The following is a 20,096-nucleotide window of genomic DNA, read 5'->3' as shown; positions in this document are numbered from 1 at the left end:
TAAAAATCATACGACACCAGGTTATAGTCCAACAGGTCTATTTGGAAGTTCAAACTTTCGAAGCACTGCTCATTGGTCAGGTAGCTCGTGGAGTAGGATCATAGGACACAGAATTTCTAGCATTTATCTTGTGGACAAACTTAAAAATCTTTTGCTATAAACTCTGTGTCCTTTGACCCTTCTCCACGAGCAACCTGACGAAGGAACAGAGCTTTCAAAGCACCCAATTTCAAATTGGAGGATGGATCGCCTGGCAGGTTGGTGAGACCCTAATGTCCGCGCAATGCATCCCGCTCCAACGTCCCCCTTCCTGACTCCAGCTGGACCAGTTTCCCGCTGATCCGGGACCAGCAGTGATGCTCCGACTTCTGCCCGGGCGCACAACCAAGAACAGCAAACCAATGCCACTGCCCGAAATGCCCACGGAAAGAGGGGAAGGGTACATTTTAAAAAAAAAGGTGAAAATCACACAACGCCAGGCTATAGTCCAACAGGTTTAATTGGAAGCACTAGCTTTCGGAGCGCTGCTCCTTGGTCAGATGGTTGTCCATAACCACCTGATGAAGGAGCATCGCTCCGAAAGCTAGTGCTTCCAATTAAACCTGTTGGACTATAACCTGGCGTTGTGTGATTTTTAACTTTGTACACCCCAGTCCAACACCGGCATCTCCCAAATAATAATTAAAAATAGCTGGTTCGTGTCTAAAATGGCGGGCGACAGCCACTGCGCCTCTTGGACAGGGCGGAGAGATTATCGCTGTTTACCGTGGCGAAAGAACGATAAAATAAATATATAAATACAAATAAACACTGCTGGCCAGGCATACTGTCATCGTCCACCGCCAGGGGGGAAAATAAACTCACGCAATGCGAAGGGACGTCGGCAGGTTTCCCGTTCCCATGGAGACGGTTGGGCTTTGACCCGGAAGGGGAATGTGCCGCGGCCCGAGGGGGTTGGTCAGGGGTCAGGGGTCAGGTTCCGGTGCCATCCGGTGGTGAAGGGGGAGTCCAGCGGCCATGGCGGATGTGACTGCTCGGAGCCTGCAGTATGAGTACAAAGCGGTGAGTGCCGCCCCGCCGGTGTTGAGGATGGTTCAGCCCTGGGGATTTGCTCTCCTTGTCTGTGTGGAGCCGGTTTCGCTCTGCCTGAGGTGAACCGGGCGAGTGCAGTGCCAGTATGATGAGCAGTGTCAGGTTGAGGCCTGGCCTTCGCTGTGGTGAATGCGACATGAGAGCTGCACTGGCCTCTCTGTCCCTCGCATTTCACGAGTATTCAGACATGTCCAGGCAACCAAAGAACACGTCAACTAGATTCCTTGTCATTGTTCTGGAATTTTTTTTTTGTTCTGTCACTTAAACGAGCACAAAGTTTATGCCCCAGTACCACCTCACAACAACAAAAAAAGCAGCCTGCATGTGCAATTTTCAAGTCACATTCTCAACCAAAATGATGGCTTGTCTTTTTTCGAAATGCCAGTTGACCCTGAACTTTTCTTGAAGATCGTCTAAAATCATTATTGTACGAGAGGATGCGAGGAAATATCCTTAATTCCCAAATTCCCTCAAGGATTGGAAATTTTGTGTGGTTTATAAATTAGTGCAGTGCTGACAGGTTTGTGTTAGCCACTGCAAATTAGAATAAAATTAGTTTCTTCTTTCTTTTTGCAGAACTCCAACCTTGTATTGCAAGCAGATCGTTCATTGATCGACCGAACAAGACGAGATGAACCCACAGGAGAAGTGCTGTCTCTGGTTGGAAAGCTTGAAGGGTCCCGAATGGGAGACAAAGCTCAGAGAACAAAACCACAGTTGCAGGAAGAAAGGCGAGCAAAGTAAGGACTACATGTCTTGTCAAACGTCACAGTTTCTTTGGAGTTGCGAACAGTATTATACTAACAAGCCATCTTTATAAACTGAAAAGACTCATCCTGAATGATAAAATGTCTTTGGTTCACTGAAGGAAAATAGACAAGGGGGGGTCATTCAGTTCAATGCACTTGATAATTTTATTCCCTGAAATTTTTAAATGCTTCACAATGTGCAAAGTTGGATTAAACAACACATTGAGATCTGAGGTGACATTAAAGTAATCTTTGCACCTTATTGTGCTTGCTGTTATTTGGTGTAAGCAACATGATGAACAAATTTCATAGAGATGTACAACATGGAAACAAACCCTTCAGTCTAACTCATTCACGCCAACCAGGTTTCTTAAATTAATCGAGTCCTATTTGTAAGCACTTGGCCCATATCTCTCTCAGCTCTTCTTATTCATATATCCATCCAGATGCAAAAGTTATAATTGTTCCAGCTTCCCCCACTTCCTCTGGCAGTTCACTCCATACATGGACCATCCTCTGCATGAAAAAGCTGGCTCTCAAGTCCTTTTAAATATTTCCCCTCTCATAGAGCATTACAATGCAGTACAGGCCCTTCGGCCCTCAATGTTGCGTCGACCTGTGAAATTAATCTGATGCCCATCTAACCTACACTGTTTGATTATTATCCATATGTATGTCCAATACCCATTTAAATTCCTTTAACATTGGCGAGTCTACTGTTGTTGCAGGTAGGCTGTTGCCATGCCCCTACTATTCTCTGTTTAAAGAAACTACCCCAATATCTGTCCTAGATCTATCACCCCTCAATTTAAAGCTATGTCCCCTCATGTTCACCTTCACCAGCCGAAAGAAGGCTCTCACTGTCCACTGTAACCAACCCTCTGATTATTCTTATACGTCTCGATTAAGTCACCTCTCAACCTTCTTCTCTCCAACAATAACGGCCTCAGATCCCTCAGCCTTTCCTCGTAAGAACTTCCTTCGATCCTTTCCTCCAAGCAACATCCTAGTAAATATCCTCTGAACTCTTTCCAAAGCTTCCATATCCTTCCTATAATGCGGTGACCAGAACTATATTCCAGTTACGGCCTTACCAGTGTCTTGTCCAGCTGAAGCATGACCTCGTGGCTCTGAAACACAATCCCCCTACCAATAAATGCCTTCTTAACAACCCTATCAACCCAGGTGGCAACTTTCAGGGATTTATTCACCAGGACACCAAGATCTCTCTGTTCTTCTACACTGCCAAGAATTTTACCATTAGACCAGTATTCTGTTAGCTGTTACCTCTTCCGAAGTGAACCACCTCACACTTTTCCGCATTAAATTCCATTTGCCACTTCTCAGCCCAGCTCTGCATCTTATCTATGACCCTCTGTAACCCACAATATCCCTCAGCAGTATCCACCACTCTGCCTACCTTAGTGTCATCCGCAAATTTATTCACTCGTCCTTCTACGCTCACATCCAGATCATTTATAAAAATGACAAACAGCAGTGGCCCCAGAACAGATCCTTGCAGCACACCACTGGTAACTGAGCTCCATGATGACCGTTTCCCATCAACCATCACTCTCTGTCTTCTTTCCATGAGCCAATTTCTGGCCCAAACCGCTAGATGACCTTCAATCCCGAAATTGTGCAATACCCTACCATGTGAACCTTATCAAACACCTTACTGAAGTCCATATACACTACATCAACGGCTTTACCTTCATCCACCTGTTTTGTCGCCTTCTCAAGGAACTCCATAAAGTTAGTTAGGCACCACCTACCTTCACAAAACTGTGTTGACTATCTCTAATCAAATTATTCCTTTCCAGATGATTATAAATCCTATCTCTTATAACATTTTCCAACACCTTACCCACAACCGAAGTAAGGCTCACTGGCCTATAATTACCAGGGTTGTCTTGACTCCCCTTCTTAAACAAGAGAACAACATTTGCGATCCTCCAGTTTTCTGGCAGTACTCCTGTTGGCAATGATGACATAAAGATCAAAGGCAAAGTGCAGTCTCCTTCCTGGCTTCCCAGAGAATCCAAGGATAAATCCTATCCAACCCAGGGGACTTATATGTTTTCAGATGATCCAAAATTGCTAAAACCACCTCCTTGTCAACCACAATCCCATCTAATCTCGTAGCCTGTATCTCCCTTTTCTCACTTACATTGTCCTTTTCCAATGTGAATACTGATGAAAAATATTCATTGTGCTTCCCCATGTCCTCAGATTCCACACACGACTTTCCACCTCTATGTTTGATTGGCCCTAATGTTATTCTCATCATTTTTTTATTCTTGATATACCTAATAGAAGGTCCTTGATCCTATCTGCCAAAAACTTCTCATGTCCCCTCCTGCCTCTCCTTAGCCATCTCTTTAGATCTTTTTCTGGCGAGCTTATAACTCTCAATCCCCCTAACTGAGCCTTCATGTCTCGTCCTCACATAAACTTTCTTCTTTCTCCTGACTAGAGCTTCAACATGCCTTTCCCTCAGTTGTACCTCTTTCCCTGCGGTATATACCTAAGTCTGCCCATTGCTATTGTAAACATAAGCGAATTGTGGTCACTATCGCCAAAGTGCTCACCTACTTCTAAATCTATCATTGTTCCGGGTTCATTCCCCAATATGGCATTGCTCCTTGTTGGCCTGTCCACGTACTGTGTCAGAAAACCCTCCTGTACACATTGAACAAAAACTGACCCATCTTAACTGCTTGAACTATAGCATTCCCAGTCAATATTGGGGAAGTCAAAGTCACCCATAACAACTACCCTGTTACTTTCGTTCCTCTCCAGAATCATCTTTGCTATCCTTCCCTCAACATCGCTGGAACAATTCGGAGGTCTAGAGAAAACCCCCGACAGGGTGACCTCTCCTTTCCTGTTTTTAATCTCAGCCCAAACTACCTCCATGGTAGTTTGTAGAGGTCCCATCTTCCCCAGAAAGTGCTCCAATTATCCAAGAATCCAAAACCCTCCCTCTTGCACCATCCCTGCAGCCACATGTTCAGCTCCGCTCTCTTCCTGTTCCTCGCTTCACTAGCACGTGGCATGGGCAACAAATTAGAGATAACAACTCTGTTCAACCTCTCAGCTTCCACCCTCGCTCCCTGAGTTTCTGCCTAAAATCCCCACCTTTCTTCCCACCGATGCCCGATACTTTTCTTCCTCACCTTAAACCTATGCCCTATAGTTGTGGACTCCTTACCCTGGGGGAAAGACCTTGACTATTCTATGAATAATTGTTTGTTGACAGTTCATCCTATTCTCTGCATTCCAATCATGACAACTTGTTCAGGAAAGAAATTATCGACTCATTCAAAGGATAGATAGATTTTATTTGTGTCTCAGGGAATCGAGGAATGTGGCCAGTTGGCAAAAAAATGGATTGAAGTCCGAGAATGCTGGAGCACGATCCACAAAGCAACCAGTCCACTCCAGCTCCTGTATTTCATTTTCAGGGGCGTGCTGAAGTATTGAATCAGTGGCAAGGTCTTCTTTATTCGGTATAACAGCCTTATTCAAGTAGTTTTGGGAAGTTTGCATTGAGCATGACAAATTTCACTCCTTTCAAACTTCTTATTCAGCCCAGAGGAAAATATTTGTAATCAGATTGCTTGGCAGTATTCCACTAGCCTTTTGACTTTGTGCTCAAATTTATGCTCAGGCTACATGAGATTTCTTATTTTAATTTCTTTGCTGTTAAAATGTGTTGAATTGTGTCTCATGCAGGAGGAGAAAGCGTGATGAAGACCGACATGATATGAACAAAATGAAAGGATACACTTTGTTGTCAGAGGGCATTGATGAGATGGTTGGAATTGTGTACAAACCCAAAACGAAGGAGACCAGAGAGACCTATGAGGTGCTGCTCAGTTTCATTCAGGCTGCACTTGGTGACCAGGTGAGAGATTTCAGTGATTATCATTTATCTAGTCTTGTTTCTTGGGATGTTATTGTTTTCACATTTCCACTCCATGTGTTTGCCTTCCTTTAAGTTGTTTTAATTTTCACCTGTTATGTACCTGATACTTCATGTTGATTGACTCCTATTCTTTTATTTATTTGACCCTTACTCTTTGAGGCCATTCCATACCACATGATTTCATAGAATCATAGCATCCCAACAGAGTAGAAGCAGGCCATTTGGCTTTGAATCGGCACCGATGCTCTGAAGAGCATCCCATTGAGACCCATGCTCTCCCTGTAACTTCATATCTTCAGAAGGCTAATACACCTGACCTGCACAGCCCTACACGCTATGGGCAGTTTAGTGTGGCCAGAGTACTTAGCCGGCACATCTGTAGACTATGGGAGGAAACCGGAGCAAACCCATGCGCACACAGTAGAATGTGCAAATTCCGTGCAGACAATTGCCCGAGAGGTGTGAGGCAGCACTGCTAACCACTGCACTGCTAATTTGCCAACCCTACTTCCCCATGAAAGATATATGTGTCATGGACAAGGTGAGCAGTAATTCATCAATAATCTCTGTAGAGGCCGAACAAGCAAAATACATTTATTTCAGGGAAATTTGTATTGCATGTGCAGTAGCTTGCAGTTTTCCCGACTGATTGGATTTTTTTTCTAGCCACGTGATATTCTCTGTGGAGCGGCAGATGAGGTCCTCGCTGTGCTGAAAAATGATAAACTGCGTGACAAAGAGCGACGGAAGGAAATAGAAATGCTCTTGGGACAGTTGGAGGATACCCGTTACCATGTACTGGTAAACCTTGGAAAGAAAATCAGTGACTACGGAGGAGACAAAGAAGTGCAGAATATGGGTATGCAGAACAAACAGTTGAAGGCTGAAGTGGGGAAAGAAGGGATTGCATCTTAATCTTCTTGTCACATGAGTAGGCCAGTGAAGTGCCAATGAAGTACTGTGTGTTTTATCTTATCTTAACTCTACTCCAGATAGATGAGAAGAATTTATCCCTTTCAGTGCACAAATTTCAGATTTTTTTCGATACCACAATTTGGACAGAGGTTTGAAAACAGTGAGGCCTCAGCTAATACATTTGATATCTTTCTCCCTGTTCATGGGAAAAAATTCACTCGTGGGATAGCCTCGTCTGTCCACCCTTTTGATTAAATTCGATTCATGTGTTATTTTAATGTTCAACAGGAGCTGTCCCTATGAAATGTGACCTTGACCTCCTTCCCTGAGCTGCTTTAGTGGAGTACTTGATGTCGTATTGTTTCAAATTGGAGCCACTGAGCTTTCTGCCTCAGTAGTTCTTCAGATTATTTGTTTCAATGTTTGTGAACTGAGCATTAAATTCTTGTGGGTGCACAATGGAGTTTTCTTTAATGCTCATGCTGTTTGCTTTTGAGCAACTGCAGCTATATGTTTGAAAATGGCTCTTGTAGCCTAGTTCTTCTAAATTTGGATCTTCATATCCAAAGATTTCACACATGTAACTAAGAATTTGCGTTTCTCTGAAACAGCAGTGCAAAAAGCAGCATTTTCCAGTGAACCTTACTTGTGCTAAATATCACTTGTTTCAGTTTTGATGATGAGATTATCAAGATCAAAACTCCAAGGATTGGATCAATTCTGAAACAAAAACAGAAATGTAGTAGGAGTACTGTTGGAGAAACTCAGCAGGTTTGGCAGCATCTGTGGAGGGAGAGAGAAAGCTGAGCACATGTTTTGAGTCCAGGGACCACCCACTTCAGAGCTATTGAAAGTTCTGAAAAGGTGATATGCTGAAGACACGAAGAGGGTGATGCACACGAGTAAGTGAACAGATGAAAACAAAGCCCAGAGTGAGAGCAAGATGGGCAGATCAGTGGAGAAAGAAAAGATTATAATGGAGACCATAATTTGGTGAAAACAGGTTTCTGTGCTGAAAACAATCCATGTCAAGAGGATGGGGGGGTGGGTTGAGGATGTAGAGAAAGGTGTTCAGATTGAGAAATGACACAACTTCATGGAGTCCTCAAGGTTGCAGGGTCACTGAACAAAATGAGATGCTGTACTCCTAGTTCTGAAGAAAGATGACCAGATCCTTGCATTGAGCCTCACTGGAGAACTGCAGCAGGCCTGACACAGAAATGTTGGCCAGGGAACATGGTGGAATGTTAAAATGGCAAGCAACTGGAAGTTTGGGGTTATTTTTGATGACCATTGGATCAGCTCTGCTGTCTGCCAGTTAGAGTCCTCAGCTGAGCAAGTAGGGACAACTGTTGGTGCAGAGGCTTTTCTCTGTGATCTGGATTTAAACAAAAGAACAATGTTGTACTTTGGAAGACTTGTGTCATTGCTTTGATGGTATTGAACTGAGTCTTAATCTGTGTTATAGGAGAGCCCAAGCATCAATATAATCATGTTATAAGTGTTTCAATTGGACTCAAGTCAAGTTCCGTTCCATGTTGCTTGTAGACTTGGTCTTGCATGCTTCCATGAAAAACTCCCATTTCCATTTTGCTAAGTTACTTCTGTTTGTGAGGGAAAACGTTTGAACTAGAATAAATTAAGAACATATCCTCCTCTTTTAGATGATAACATTGACGAGACATATGGAGTGAATGTACAGTTCGAGTCTGACGAAGAGGTGAGTGAAGTAACCTTATAAATCTTGTTGAAGTTGTTGAAACCCACTTGTCAACTTTGTTATCTGACATAGTAAGAGTTGAAACTTAGTGCTTGTTACAGGGAGATAGTTGAATTGTTGTTTATAGATCAGTGCTGGCACAGACTGTATTATAACTGTGTCTGAGTGAGAATTGTTCATGCATTATTACATACGGACATATCTGCTACATGTGATTGACAAGTCACAATAAATAGATGATAAAATGTCACAGCAAATGATAGCAATTTCACCTTCTGAATTTGCTCCATGCAAGCCTTCAACCACCCTCAATCATCAGTTCACAACATTGTCAGCATAAAGGTTTAAATCTATTTAGATGTCATAAATGTGAAATTGGTAATTTGTACCTGTAGTATGCACCTGAGAGTTTTATTTTCCTTTTTGTATTAAGTTTGTTTTCGTGTGTCTGCTGTTTTAAATCCAATTCTTATTGCAGGAAGGTGATGAGGATGCATTTGGTGAAGTGCGTGAAGAAGCATCAGATGAGGACACGGAGGGCGAGGAAGCTGACATCAGCTGCACACTTTCAGCAAATGTAAGTCCTGCTATTAACCTTGATTTGTTATGAATATGAAAAGACTTGTCGTAATGAATCACAATATTTTAAATAAACAAAGAGAGTGAGAGTAGTTTAGTGCCATGCAGTAAACTGTAATAAACAGAAGTGGTGTGGATCTCCAATTAAAGTAGACTGCCTGAAGTCAAGTTTTGGATGGGTTAAATTAAAATGTTACATCTGTGTTATTAATGGAGTCTTTCCTCTGTACCTGTGAGAGTTCGGTTCCTGAGGACCCCTGCAAAAGAGGAAATTTGCAAGTGCAAAGCTCATTCCGAATTAATTTTAAAAATGGATTTAAAATCATCGATATGTGTTTGGCCCACAGATGTTGAATTTTGTTGACACTTATGTTTTTGGCCTGGATAGCCGAATTTGTAGTTACCGAGTCTTGTGCAGAATGCTTACTGAGCATTTGAGTGAAATAGTGCTCTTCTTTTATATTTAGCTGGGTGCTGCTGGAGATGTACTGAGTGCAAAGAAGAAAGACCTGCATCCTCGAGATATTGATGCTTTTTGGCTCCAGAGGCAGCTCAGCCGCTTCTACGATGACGCTATTATGTCACAGAAAAAGGCAGATGAAGTCTTGGATATCCTCAAGGTGAGCTCCAAGATGATGCAAGGGTTGTCAGAACCGGGCACTGCCTTGCATCTTGAGGTTACCAGATTGTTTTAATCTATTTTATCATTGCTTTCCCGAACACTCAACCCTGCATTTTTTTTTACGTCTTCAGTCAAATTTCAGTTGGTAATACGCATTTGGAGTTCCCTACGATTTATTTATTAAGTTTCATATTAACCTTTTGACTTTTCCCTCATCAGACAGCTGGTGATGATCGTGAATGTGAGAATCAACTTGTTTTGCTTCTTGGCTTCAACACTTTTGACTTCATCAAGATTCTCAGGCAGCATCGCATGATGAGTGAGTATCCTAAGATATGATGTGGAGATGAGAGTCTTGGACTGGGGTGGACAAGGTCAGAAGTCACAAAACGCCAGGTTATAGTCCAACAGGCTTACTTGAAATCACAGAGCACGAGTCCTTTTGTAAAGTACACACACCATCCAACGCTGGTGATCACCTCCAGAGACTGGCTATTCAGCCTGTTGGCATTGCACTCTCACTATTTGTATGATCTGTCTGTAGGTTCTGTGCTATGTGCTTCTCCTCAACTCACCTAATGAAGGAGCAGCGCTGCGAAAACGTTTAGATTTAAAGTAAATCTGTTGGATGATAACTGAGTGTCCTGTGACTTATGACCTTGTCCGAAGATATGTATGGGTGTGCGCGGACAATAGCATGTAATACCTATCACTCTTGTTTATATCTGTTGGGGGATTAGCATTGAGATATTGTGTTGGTCTGCTCATAGTGATTCCAACTGATAGTCAGAAATGGTCAAGTTTTTCACAAGTCTTTTGGACTGATGGGTGATAACGTACATTATTGGCTGCATGTGTCCGATCTGAAATAAGTTTGGGTTCCCCAAAACCCAGTTTTCAGCAGACATCAGTCTCCCAACACAAATGATTCTAATTGAATGCAAGTTTAAGTTTCATTTGGCTGTTTGGGCTCGTGTACTTTGGGATATTTTTCTGAAGATGTGGCTGAGTAGGAAGAGTCCATTAGCATTTAATTATGGCACACTCTGCCCCCATTTAAAGTAAATGCCTCCACCAAGAGCACCAAGTTCTACGGAAACAAGTGTTCTCCCATTAACCCATACTTAGAACAAATGGTAGCATGGTCGAAAAACTCAAATGTTTTGGTCAGTCAGCTGTGGATCAGTGTTTGACTGGACCACTTGACTGTGCCACTGGGATGTACGATCTGACATTTGTCCTTGAGTGAAACTGAGAGAGATAGATGCATTGTAGAATGGACCATGACTTTGAACTTTTGAGTAGAGTTTTCTTGTTAGTCAAAAGTGGGAGTTTTCTCTCTCAGTTGACAAATGATTTGTATGTTTTTAGAATTGCTTTTATCCCCCTTGCTAACTTTTTTTACTTCATCCTGGAAGTTTTGTACTGTACACTGTTGGCCAGTGCTCAGAGTGAGGCAGAAAAGGAGAGGATTCAGAATAAGATGGAGGCAGATGCAGAGCTTTCCAAAGTCCTCTACAAACTCCAAGAGACTGAAAAAGAGGACATAATTCGGGTAAGCTGCAAAATAATCAGAAAATAGACCAAGGCTGATCATCAATACTTTGACCAAGTATAACTTTTACTGTACATTTATCAAAAGACATTTTTCTTTTAGGAGGAAAGATCCCGTCGAGAACGAGTTCGTCAATCCCGTGTGGATACAGACCTTGAAGCAATGGACCTTGATCGAGATGGCGAGGTTTGACTGAATTCACATGTAATGTTGAAATCATTTATGGCAGCAGGGTTGTTGTGACAAAGTCAACAAAACATAAAGCAGAAGGGGAGAGCTGACTGGTTGGGTAGCTTGTGATGAGAGATTTGTGGTCGATAAAATTGGTGTGGTTTCAAATGTTTGAATGCATTCGAATGGATGATTGCAAGTGGGAAGCATGTTCACTCAACATTAATTGTGGGGCATGTTTGGCACAATCTCGTTGATTGGCTGAAGACTGGGAGATGATGCACGAAACTGAAACTGGAATTTCTGTTCTTCATTACTGTAATTACTCATATTGTCTTGGTCAAGCCCTGCTTCAGATTAGAATCTACCTGTGAACATCAGGAAGATTCTTAGCACTCGAAACTTAAACAGTGAAAATTTAAGGGGTTTTTACCTGACATGATCAGATTGAACTGCTCAAAATTATCAAGAAAATTATATTAGACATGATGTTCACAGTAAGTTTAATGATGAACAGAGACAAGCTTAAAAATAACTAAGGAGTTTGCAGTTGCAAGAGAAATTAAAAAGAACCTTTATTTCACAGACTGACTGATAGTAATGTGAAAATAAGACTGACATTGCTGTTGATTCTGATAATGTGATGAAGTTCAAGTGGGTACCTTGCATTCTAGCAAGAGAAAATGAGAAGCAATGCGATGTAGGGGAAAAATAAAGCATTAGTGACATTGAAACAGGAAGGTTCAGTTCGTCACCCTATCAATATGTTAAGCCTTGGGAGACAGCACTGAGATTGACACATCCTTTAGGTTTAGAGCAGAGTGTTTTAATTATTTGCCTTGTGCCTGATATTCTACAATGTAAATGTAACTTTGAAAGATGAATTTTGGTTCATGTGAAATGTGGATTCAAATTTCAACTTGGTGTTCTTGGACTTTGTGTGCAATACTTGACAGTGGAATCTCTGAAGAACAACATTGTCAATATGGCATCAGTGTGTAACATGAAGTGCATTGCCAGGCTATCTGCTGAATTTACAATTGTCGAAATATCCAGTAAAAAAAATGATCCATGTCAGCAGAACTTGTGAAAGAGTATTGCCATGTCGCTGGTGATCATGGAGAGTGCTCCTCCATTGTAGTCGATGCTTTCTTCACCAATTATCATTTTTTGGTTTCTGTTAATTGTACTGTTGATTCTTTTAGATTCTGGCTCCCAGACAGGTTCTGGATTTGGAGGATCTGGCCTTTGCACAGGGGAGTCATCTAATGGCAAACAAGCGATGTCAGCTACCAGACGGTTCATTCCGTAAGCAACGCAAGGGATATGAGGAGGTGCATGTGCCAGCTCTTAAACCAAAGCCATTCAGCTCAGATGAGGTGAGAGATCAGTGTACAGTCTTCAATCAATTGCAGAAGCTTTAGTTTGTCAGTATTGATTCACAATCAGCTGATAAGTAGCATTGCTGATGATGACAAACATAATCTGACAACTCTGGAGATGTAAATTCTAAACTAAAAATGTAAGACAGGTCAATCAGTCCAAAACACAGTCCTGTCTTTTCTGTCAGATGCTGAAAGATTGAGTGACATGAAAACTAAGGTGCAAACAATGTCTCTGCAACAATTGAAGCTCCCATCCTAGTGCAGCACTTTCTTTGTTTTTCTGCTCAGTATTCAAGTATTTCTTATCTTGTAGCAACTGATATCTGTAGAGAAGATGCCTAAGTACACGCAAGCAGCATTTGAGGGCTTCAAAACACTGAATCGGATTCAAAGTAAGCTGTGCAAAGCAGCCATGGAAACCGACGAAAATCTGCTATTGTGTGCTCCCACTGTGAGTAAACACGAATTTATACTGTTTGTATGTGTCATTGTGTACCCCTGTGGAGAGTGTGACAGACACCTTGGAATTTGTCATCAGTTTATGCACCATGGCTTTGAGCACATTTTCAATTCTGAATGTAAATTATTTTTTCCTACACTTGTAGGGTGCTGGCAAGACCAATGTGGCGCTGATGTGCATGTTACGTGAGATTGGGAAACACATTAATATGGATGGAACCATTAATGTCGATGACTTCAAGATTATTTACATTGCACCGATGAGATCACTGGTTCAGGAGATGGTGGGCAGCTTCAGTAAGGTGAGGACAGGTATACGATGAATCATGCACCCAGCACAGTCTTCAAAAGCAAGAAGAGTAACTTGGTCATGTCAACGTTAAATGTGTTTTATTTTGCATTGTATCAAGTGTGACTTGGTGGCGAAGCTTTTTACATATGTTATTGGTCTAGAAATCGAGAGACCTGGACACAGTAATCATTTTAACACATGTTTAGGTTTTAACATAACACTGAATTTGATTTCATGAATTGATATCAAAAGCCACCAACAGTAGTGGAAGGGAAAAAGAAGTCCCTTCCAAAGAAAAACAACTACTCAGAAGTGACTTGCACAACCATTATTGACTTGATGGTAGTTGGTGATGACCAATAAATGCAGCCCATAAATGAATGAACGAAAATAAATGATTAATTTTCTGATTTCCTGAGGACGTAGGAACAAATAAATTAAGAGCAGGTTTAGGCCATTTGGCCTCACAGAGTCTGCTCCACCATTCAGTCTGATAATGGTTGATCTAATTATGGCATCATCTCCACATTCTGACCTACGCAGGGTAACATGTCACTCCTTTGTTGTTCAAGGTTCTTTTTACTTCAGTCTTAAAGATATTCAATGACCACTGCAACAACTCTTTGGGCTAGATAGTTCCAAAGACACTCGAGCGTCTTAGCGAAACTAATTTTCTCCATTTTTGTTTGAAATGGGGAGCCCTTCAGTTTTAAATGGATGATCCTTTCATTTTAAAATGTCCCCGACTTCCACTCACTCCCACAAGAGGAGTTATCCTTTGAGCAGCCGTTCTATCAAGTTGTCTCAGGACCTTGCGATTCAGTTGGAATTGTCATTCTTCGACAGTATAATGGATGCATGCCCAACATGTCCAACATGACTTGATATGAGATGAACACAATCTTCCCCTTTTCCTGCCTACCTCCCCACACAAGTGACCAACCCCAGAAACGAATGAGTGAACCTTCTGTGGTTGCCTTTCATGTATTTCTATGCTTCCACGCGACTTCATCTGTGGTCTCACCAATATGCTTTCTCACCATAGCAAGATGGTCGGACTATTCCATTCCTGTTTCGTGTGTGTAAATTAGTACAAACTACCTTTAATTTTGCAACTTAAGAAATCGCAAAGACAATCAGATAGTTAAAGAATTCTTTAAACTTTATTGTATGTCATAATGAAGTAAAATAAAATAAAACATGTCAAGCCTCAGAACCAAAAATAGCTATTACTGATTAATGGGAAAACTTAATTACAATTCCAGCCAACAGCACCTGTCCCCGGACATGTTCGTATTGTTGTGCAGTGTGGTTCTGACCTTACGAAGGTGGATGTTTGCAAGTTTCTGTCTTTGTCTTTTGCAGTGGCTCAGTTGATGCCAGGTGGTCCACCTAGTTTCATTCCTTTGTTGAAACTTAGGAGTAAAACAACTGAATGGCTTGCTCGGCCATTTCAGAGGGTGGTTGAGTGTCAAGCAATTGCCATGACTCGGGTCATGTGTCAGTCTGATGAGATGCGGATGGCAGATATCTTCCCTGAAGGATGTTACTGAACCAGATGGGTTTTTCCACCGATCGACAGTGTTTCGTGGTCATTAGTAGATTCTTAATTCCTGACTGGATTCGAATCTGGGTTCCCACAAGATAAGTCGTGTTTCTGGTGAAGTAGCTTCGCTATAGGAGCACGAGGCCATCGCCTCCAAATACTATCAAGCAATCTCCCTCACAAATCTGGACTTGTCTTGACCTGACTTGAATCTATTTGTCATTTGTCAATGATCCATTAATTCCAAACCAAAGAGCATGAGCCAACATAAAAGACTGGAAGAAGCTGGAGAGATAAGCAGCATGAAACTGTTGTGACATAGGATTTCCACTTACTTCTTTGGGCAGAGGTAGCAAGGGACAGGTAGAATAGACACATGGTTGAAAGTCATGTTCTGAGTGGTGTTAGCACAGGTCAAGATGAAAGCAGTGGAGATTTCATCAAGTTGGATGTCATGTATGAGGCCGGAGAGGAGCATATAAAAGCCAGCTTGTCTTGTTTTCATGTTCACCTGGGCTTAGTTATCACACTTGTGGGCTTCAGTTGCAGTCCTGAGAGATGTCAGCATAGTCTGAGCTGAGCCTTCAGTGCACCAGTGATCAAATGCTTCATTGGATGGTCCTCTCGACCTGTGAAGATAGATGTAAAACAAACCTCCTTTAGATTTGAAGAAGAACATTGAAGCCATCCTGGTGTCCAAACCACCACTTATCCCCCAGCTAATGCGACCAGTAATAACAGAAATTACTGGAAAAGCTAAGCAGGTCTGGCAGCATCTGTGAAGAGAAATCAGTTAATGTTTCAGATCCAGTGACCCCCTCCTCTGAATCAATACACTGATCACTGTTTGATTTGCAACCTTGGTGTCTGGTATGGCTATTATCATAGTAACAAAATGCTGAACCATGAAAAGGGTAAGTGCTTTGGGTAACCTGAGGATGCATGAACCTACATCACCAGCCCCTGGAGGATTGTGGAATAATCGTGGGAAATAGATTTCTTCAGGGATCTGTTTTAGCGGTCATGGTTAAAGACTGCATTGCTTAGTCCATTTGAAGAATCTCTACGGAAGTATTTCAGTGTCTGTATGTCTCAAGTTTGAATGAGAATAGTCACTTGAGTTGTCCAACTTGAAAAGGCTGGATTTAATTAATAACCTTTCTGACTTGATTTCACACTGCTTTCTGTTTCTGCTGACAGCGTTTAGCAAGCTATGGGATCAGTGTCGCAGAGCTGACAGGGGACCATCAACTGTGCAAAGAGGAGATCACTGCAACCCAGGTGATTGTGTGCACCCCAGAGAAGTGGGACATCATTACTCGCAAGGGAGGAGAGCGTACTTATACTCAAATTGTGCGACTCATGATAATTGTGAGTATGCAATATCCATTGATCTTTCCCAACAGTGCTGTTATACTTCACTTCGTGATTGGCATGAAAAGCATCACATAGTGCTGCTCATGAAAAATCCCACTTGAGTGTCACCACATAGCATGTCGAACAGTCACTGGTTTGTGCTACACTTGTCGAAAGTGGGGTGACGTTGAAGCACGTTGGCAGAGTGAAATCAAAAATGTTTTATTGCATTTAACTGTCCTCATACTTGCCTGGGAATGCTTAATGCTGAAAAATGTGTTGCTGGAAAAGCGCAGCAGGTTAGCAGCATCCAAGGAGCAGGAGAATCGACGTTTTGGGCATAAGCCCTTCAGGAATGAGGAGGATGTGCCAAGCAGGCTAAGATAAAAGGTAGGGAGGAGGTACTTGGGGGAGCGGTGTGGAGAGTGCGATAGGTGGAAGGAGGTTAAGGTGAGGGTGATAGGCCGGAGCGGGGTTGGGGGCGGAGAGGTCGAGAAAAAGATTGCAGGTCAAGAAGGCGGTGCTGAGTCCGAGGGTTGGGACTGAGATAAGGTTGGGGGGGGGGGAAATGAGGAAGCTGGAGAATCCCTCCAACCACAAAGGATGAATGCAAATTTCTCCAGCTTCCTCATTTCCCCTCCCCCCACCTTACCTCAGTCCCAATTCATTTATCAGCTCTGATCTCTAGCATCTGCAGTCCTCACTTTCTCCTGGGAATGCTTAATGTTGATCTTAGAAGTGTGAGACGAAAGCAGTTTCTTAGCTATACTTAAGTAAGTAACCTTCTTAGCAGAAAGCAAACAGCCTGCTAGGACCTACGCTTTCCAGAACTGCAGATGCTGGAAATCAAAAACAAAAACAGATATTCACGATAGAAAGATGTACAGCACGGAAACAGACCCTTCGGTCCAACTTGTCCATCTCGACGAGACATCCGAACCTAATCTAGTTTCATTTGCTTACGTTAGGCCCCTATCCCTCTAAACTCTTCCTATTCATATACCCATCCAGAAGCCTTTAAACGTTGTACGAGCACCAGCCTCCATCACTTCCTCTGGCAGCTCATTTGATACACGCATCATCCAGTGCTTGAAAAAGTTGCCGCTAAGTCTTTTAAAAATTTTTCCCCTCTCTCTGAAAATATATGTCCTCTAGTTCTGGGCTACCCCACCCCAGGGAGAAGACCTTGTCTCTTTACCTTATCCATGCCCTTAATGATTTTACAAACCTCTCTATGGTCAACCTTCACCTCTGATGCTCCAGAGAAAACCGCCTCAGCCTATTCAGTCTTTCCTTTCACCTCAAGTCCATGAATGCTAGCAACATCCTTGTCAATTTTTTTTTAATCATTTCAAGTTTAAGGCAGGTGGGACTAGATTGGGTTGGGATATCTGGTCGGCATGGACGGGTTGGACCGAAGGGTCCGTTTCCATGCTGCACATCTCTATGATTCCATGACAACATCCTTCTGATCGGAGGGAGACCAGAGTTGCACACAATATTCCAAAAGTGGTCTAACCAATGTCCTGTCCAGCTGCAACATGACTTCTCAATTCCAATACTCCATGCTCTGACCAATAAATGAAAGCATACCAAACGTCGTCTTCACTATCCTATTTACCTGGGACTCCACTTTCAATGAACTATGAGCCTGCACTCCAAGGTGTCTTTCTTCAGCAGCATGCCCCATGACCTTTTCCACTAAGTGTATGAATCCTGCCCTGGTTTGCCTTTCCAAAATGCAGCACTTCACAATTATCTAAATTCAACTCCATCTGCCACCCCTCAGCCCAATTGTCTATCTCATCAAGATCCCATTTTACTCTGGTAGCCTTCTTCGCTGTCCACTAGACCTCCAATTTTGTTGTCATCTGCAAACTTAATATCTCCTATGTTCACATGCAATTCATTTATTTTCATGATGAAAAGCAGTGAACCCAGCACTGATCTTTGTGGCACGCCACTGATCATAGGTCTCCAGCCTGAAACACAACCTTTCCTCCCCCACCCTCTGTCTTCTACCTTTGAGCCAGTTCTGTATCCAAATGGCTAGTTCTCCCTGTATTCCATGAGATCTAATCTTGCTAATCAGTCTCCCATGGGGAACCTTGTCAAATGCCTTCCTGAAGTCCATTTAGATCACATTGACCACTCTGCTCTCATTTATCCTTTTTGTTGCTTCTTCAACGTACTCAGTCAACTTTGTGAGACATGATTTCCCATGTATAAAGCCATGTTGACTATCCCTAATCAGTCCTTGCTTTTCCAAATACTTGTAAATCCTGTCCCTCAGTATTCCCTCCAACAACCTGTCTACCACCCATGTCAGGCTCACCAGTCTATAGTTCACTGGCTTTTCTTTACTGCCTTAAGTAATGACACCACATTAGCCAACCTCCAGTCTTCTGGCACTTCACCTATGACTATTGATGATACAAATATCTCAGCAAGGGGTCCAACAATCGCTTCCCTAGCTTCCCACAGAGTTCGAAGGCAAATCTGATCAGGTCCTGGGGGTTTATCCACCTTTATGCATTTTAAGACATCCAGCTCCACCTTCTCTGTAATACGGACATTTTGGATGATGTTACCATCTGTTGCCCCACATTCTCCATGTCCTTCTCCACAATAAATACTGATGCAAAATACTCATTTAGTATCTCCTGTGGCTCCACACATAGGCTACTTTGCTGATCTTTGAGGGGCACTGTTCTCTCCTAGTTACCCTTTTGTCCTGAATGTATTTGTAAAAACCCTTTTGACTCTCCTTAGCCCTATTAGCAAAAGCTACCTCATGTCCCCTTTTTGCCCTCCTGGTTTCCTTCTTAAGTATACTCCTACAACCTTTATTCACTCGATCTCTGCTGTCTATACCTGACATATACTTCCTTGCCTTTGTTAACCAAAGCTTAAATTTTTCTCGTAGCATTTCCTACACCTACCAGCCTTGCCTTTCACCCTAACAGGCACATACTGTCTCTGAACTGTTGTTGTCTCCATTTTCGGGCAGTCCCTTTACCTGTGGACATTTGTCCCCAATCAACTTTTGAAAGTTCTTGCCTAATAACATAAAAATTGGCCTTCCTTCAGTTTGGAACTTTAACCTGTAGATCCAGTCTATCCATTTTCCATCACTATTTTAAACATAATAGAACTATGATCGCTGGTCCCAAAGTGCTCCTCTACTGACACATCAGTCACTTGCTCTGCCTTAGTTACCAGGAGGAGGTAATTTTGCACCTTCTCGAGTTGGTCCATCCACATTCTAAATCAGAAAATTTTCTTGTACATAGTTAACAAATTCCTTTCCGTAAACCCTTAACACTATGGCAGTCCCAGTTTATGTTTGGAAAGTTAAAATCGCCGACGATTACCACCCTATTTTTCTTACAGGTAACAGAAATCTCCTTACAAATTTGTTTCTCAATTTCTTGCTGACTATTAGGAGGTCTACAGGACAATCCCAAAATCATGATCATCCCTTTCTTATTTCACAGTTCCACCCAATTAACTTCCCTGGATGTATTACCAGGAATATCCTCTCTCAGCACAGCCGTAATGCTATCCCTCAGCAAAAACGCTACTATCCCTCCTCTCTTACCCCCCATATCTGTCCTTCCTAGAGCATTTGTATCCTGGAACATTAAGCTGTCAGTCCTATCCATTCCTAAGCCACATCTCTATTATTGCTAGGATATCCCAGTCCTGTGTTCCAAACCATGCC

The 20,096-nt window shown here is 42.4% G+C and overlaps 1 protein-coding gene across 1 annotated transcript in view; it reads left to right on the top strand.

The window, feature by feature from the left end:
- The first annotated feature begins 982 nt into the window (after positions 1–982).
- Positions 983–20,096, top strand: part of snrnp200 (small nuclear ribonucleoprotein 200 (U5)) — a 46,543-nt gene continuing 27,429 nt past the window's right edge. Inside the window, exons 1-14 of the mRNA XM_060856644.1 lie at positions 983–1,062; positions 1,669–1,832; positions 5,580–5,751; positions 6,439–6,631; positions 8,352–8,407; positions 8,886–8,984; positions 9,454–9,606; positions 9,828–9,927; positions 11,027–11,163; positions 11,266–11,349; positions 12,540–12,713; positions 13,033–13,170; positions 13,325–13,480; positions 16,217–16,387. Coding sequence (XP_060712627.1) covers positions 1,018–1,062; positions 1,669–1,832; positions 5,580–5,751; positions 6,439–6,631; positions 8,352–8,407; positions 8,886–8,984; positions 9,454–9,606; positions 9,828–9,927; positions 11,027–11,163; positions 11,266–11,349; positions 12,540–12,713; positions 13,033–13,170; positions 13,325–13,480; positions 16,217–16,387 — 1,842 coding nt within the window. The 5' untranslated portion in view covers positions 983–1,017. The remainder of the gene's footprint in view (positions 1,063–1,668; positions 1,833–5,579; positions 5,752–6,438; positions 6,632–8,351; positions 8,408–8,885; positions 8,985–9,453; positions 9,607–9,827; positions 9,928–11,026; positions 11,164–11,265; positions 11,350–12,539; positions 12,714–13,032; positions 13,171–13,324; positions 13,481–16,216; positions 16,388–20,096) is intronic.

This window comes from Hemiscyllium ocellatum, chromosome 48 (genome assembly GCF_020745735.1).
Source record: "Hemiscyllium ocellatum isolate sHemOce1 chromosome 48, sHemOce1.pat.X.cur, whole genome shotgun sequence".
In the NCBI taxonomy this organism is placed as follows: domain Eukaryota; kingdom Metazoa; phylum Chordata; class Chondrichthyes; order Orectolobiformes; family Hemiscylliidae; genus Hemiscyllium; species Hemiscyllium ocellatum.
Note: the sequence above shows the minus strand (reverse complement) of the source record. Positions and strands in the feature narration are given on the sequence as shown.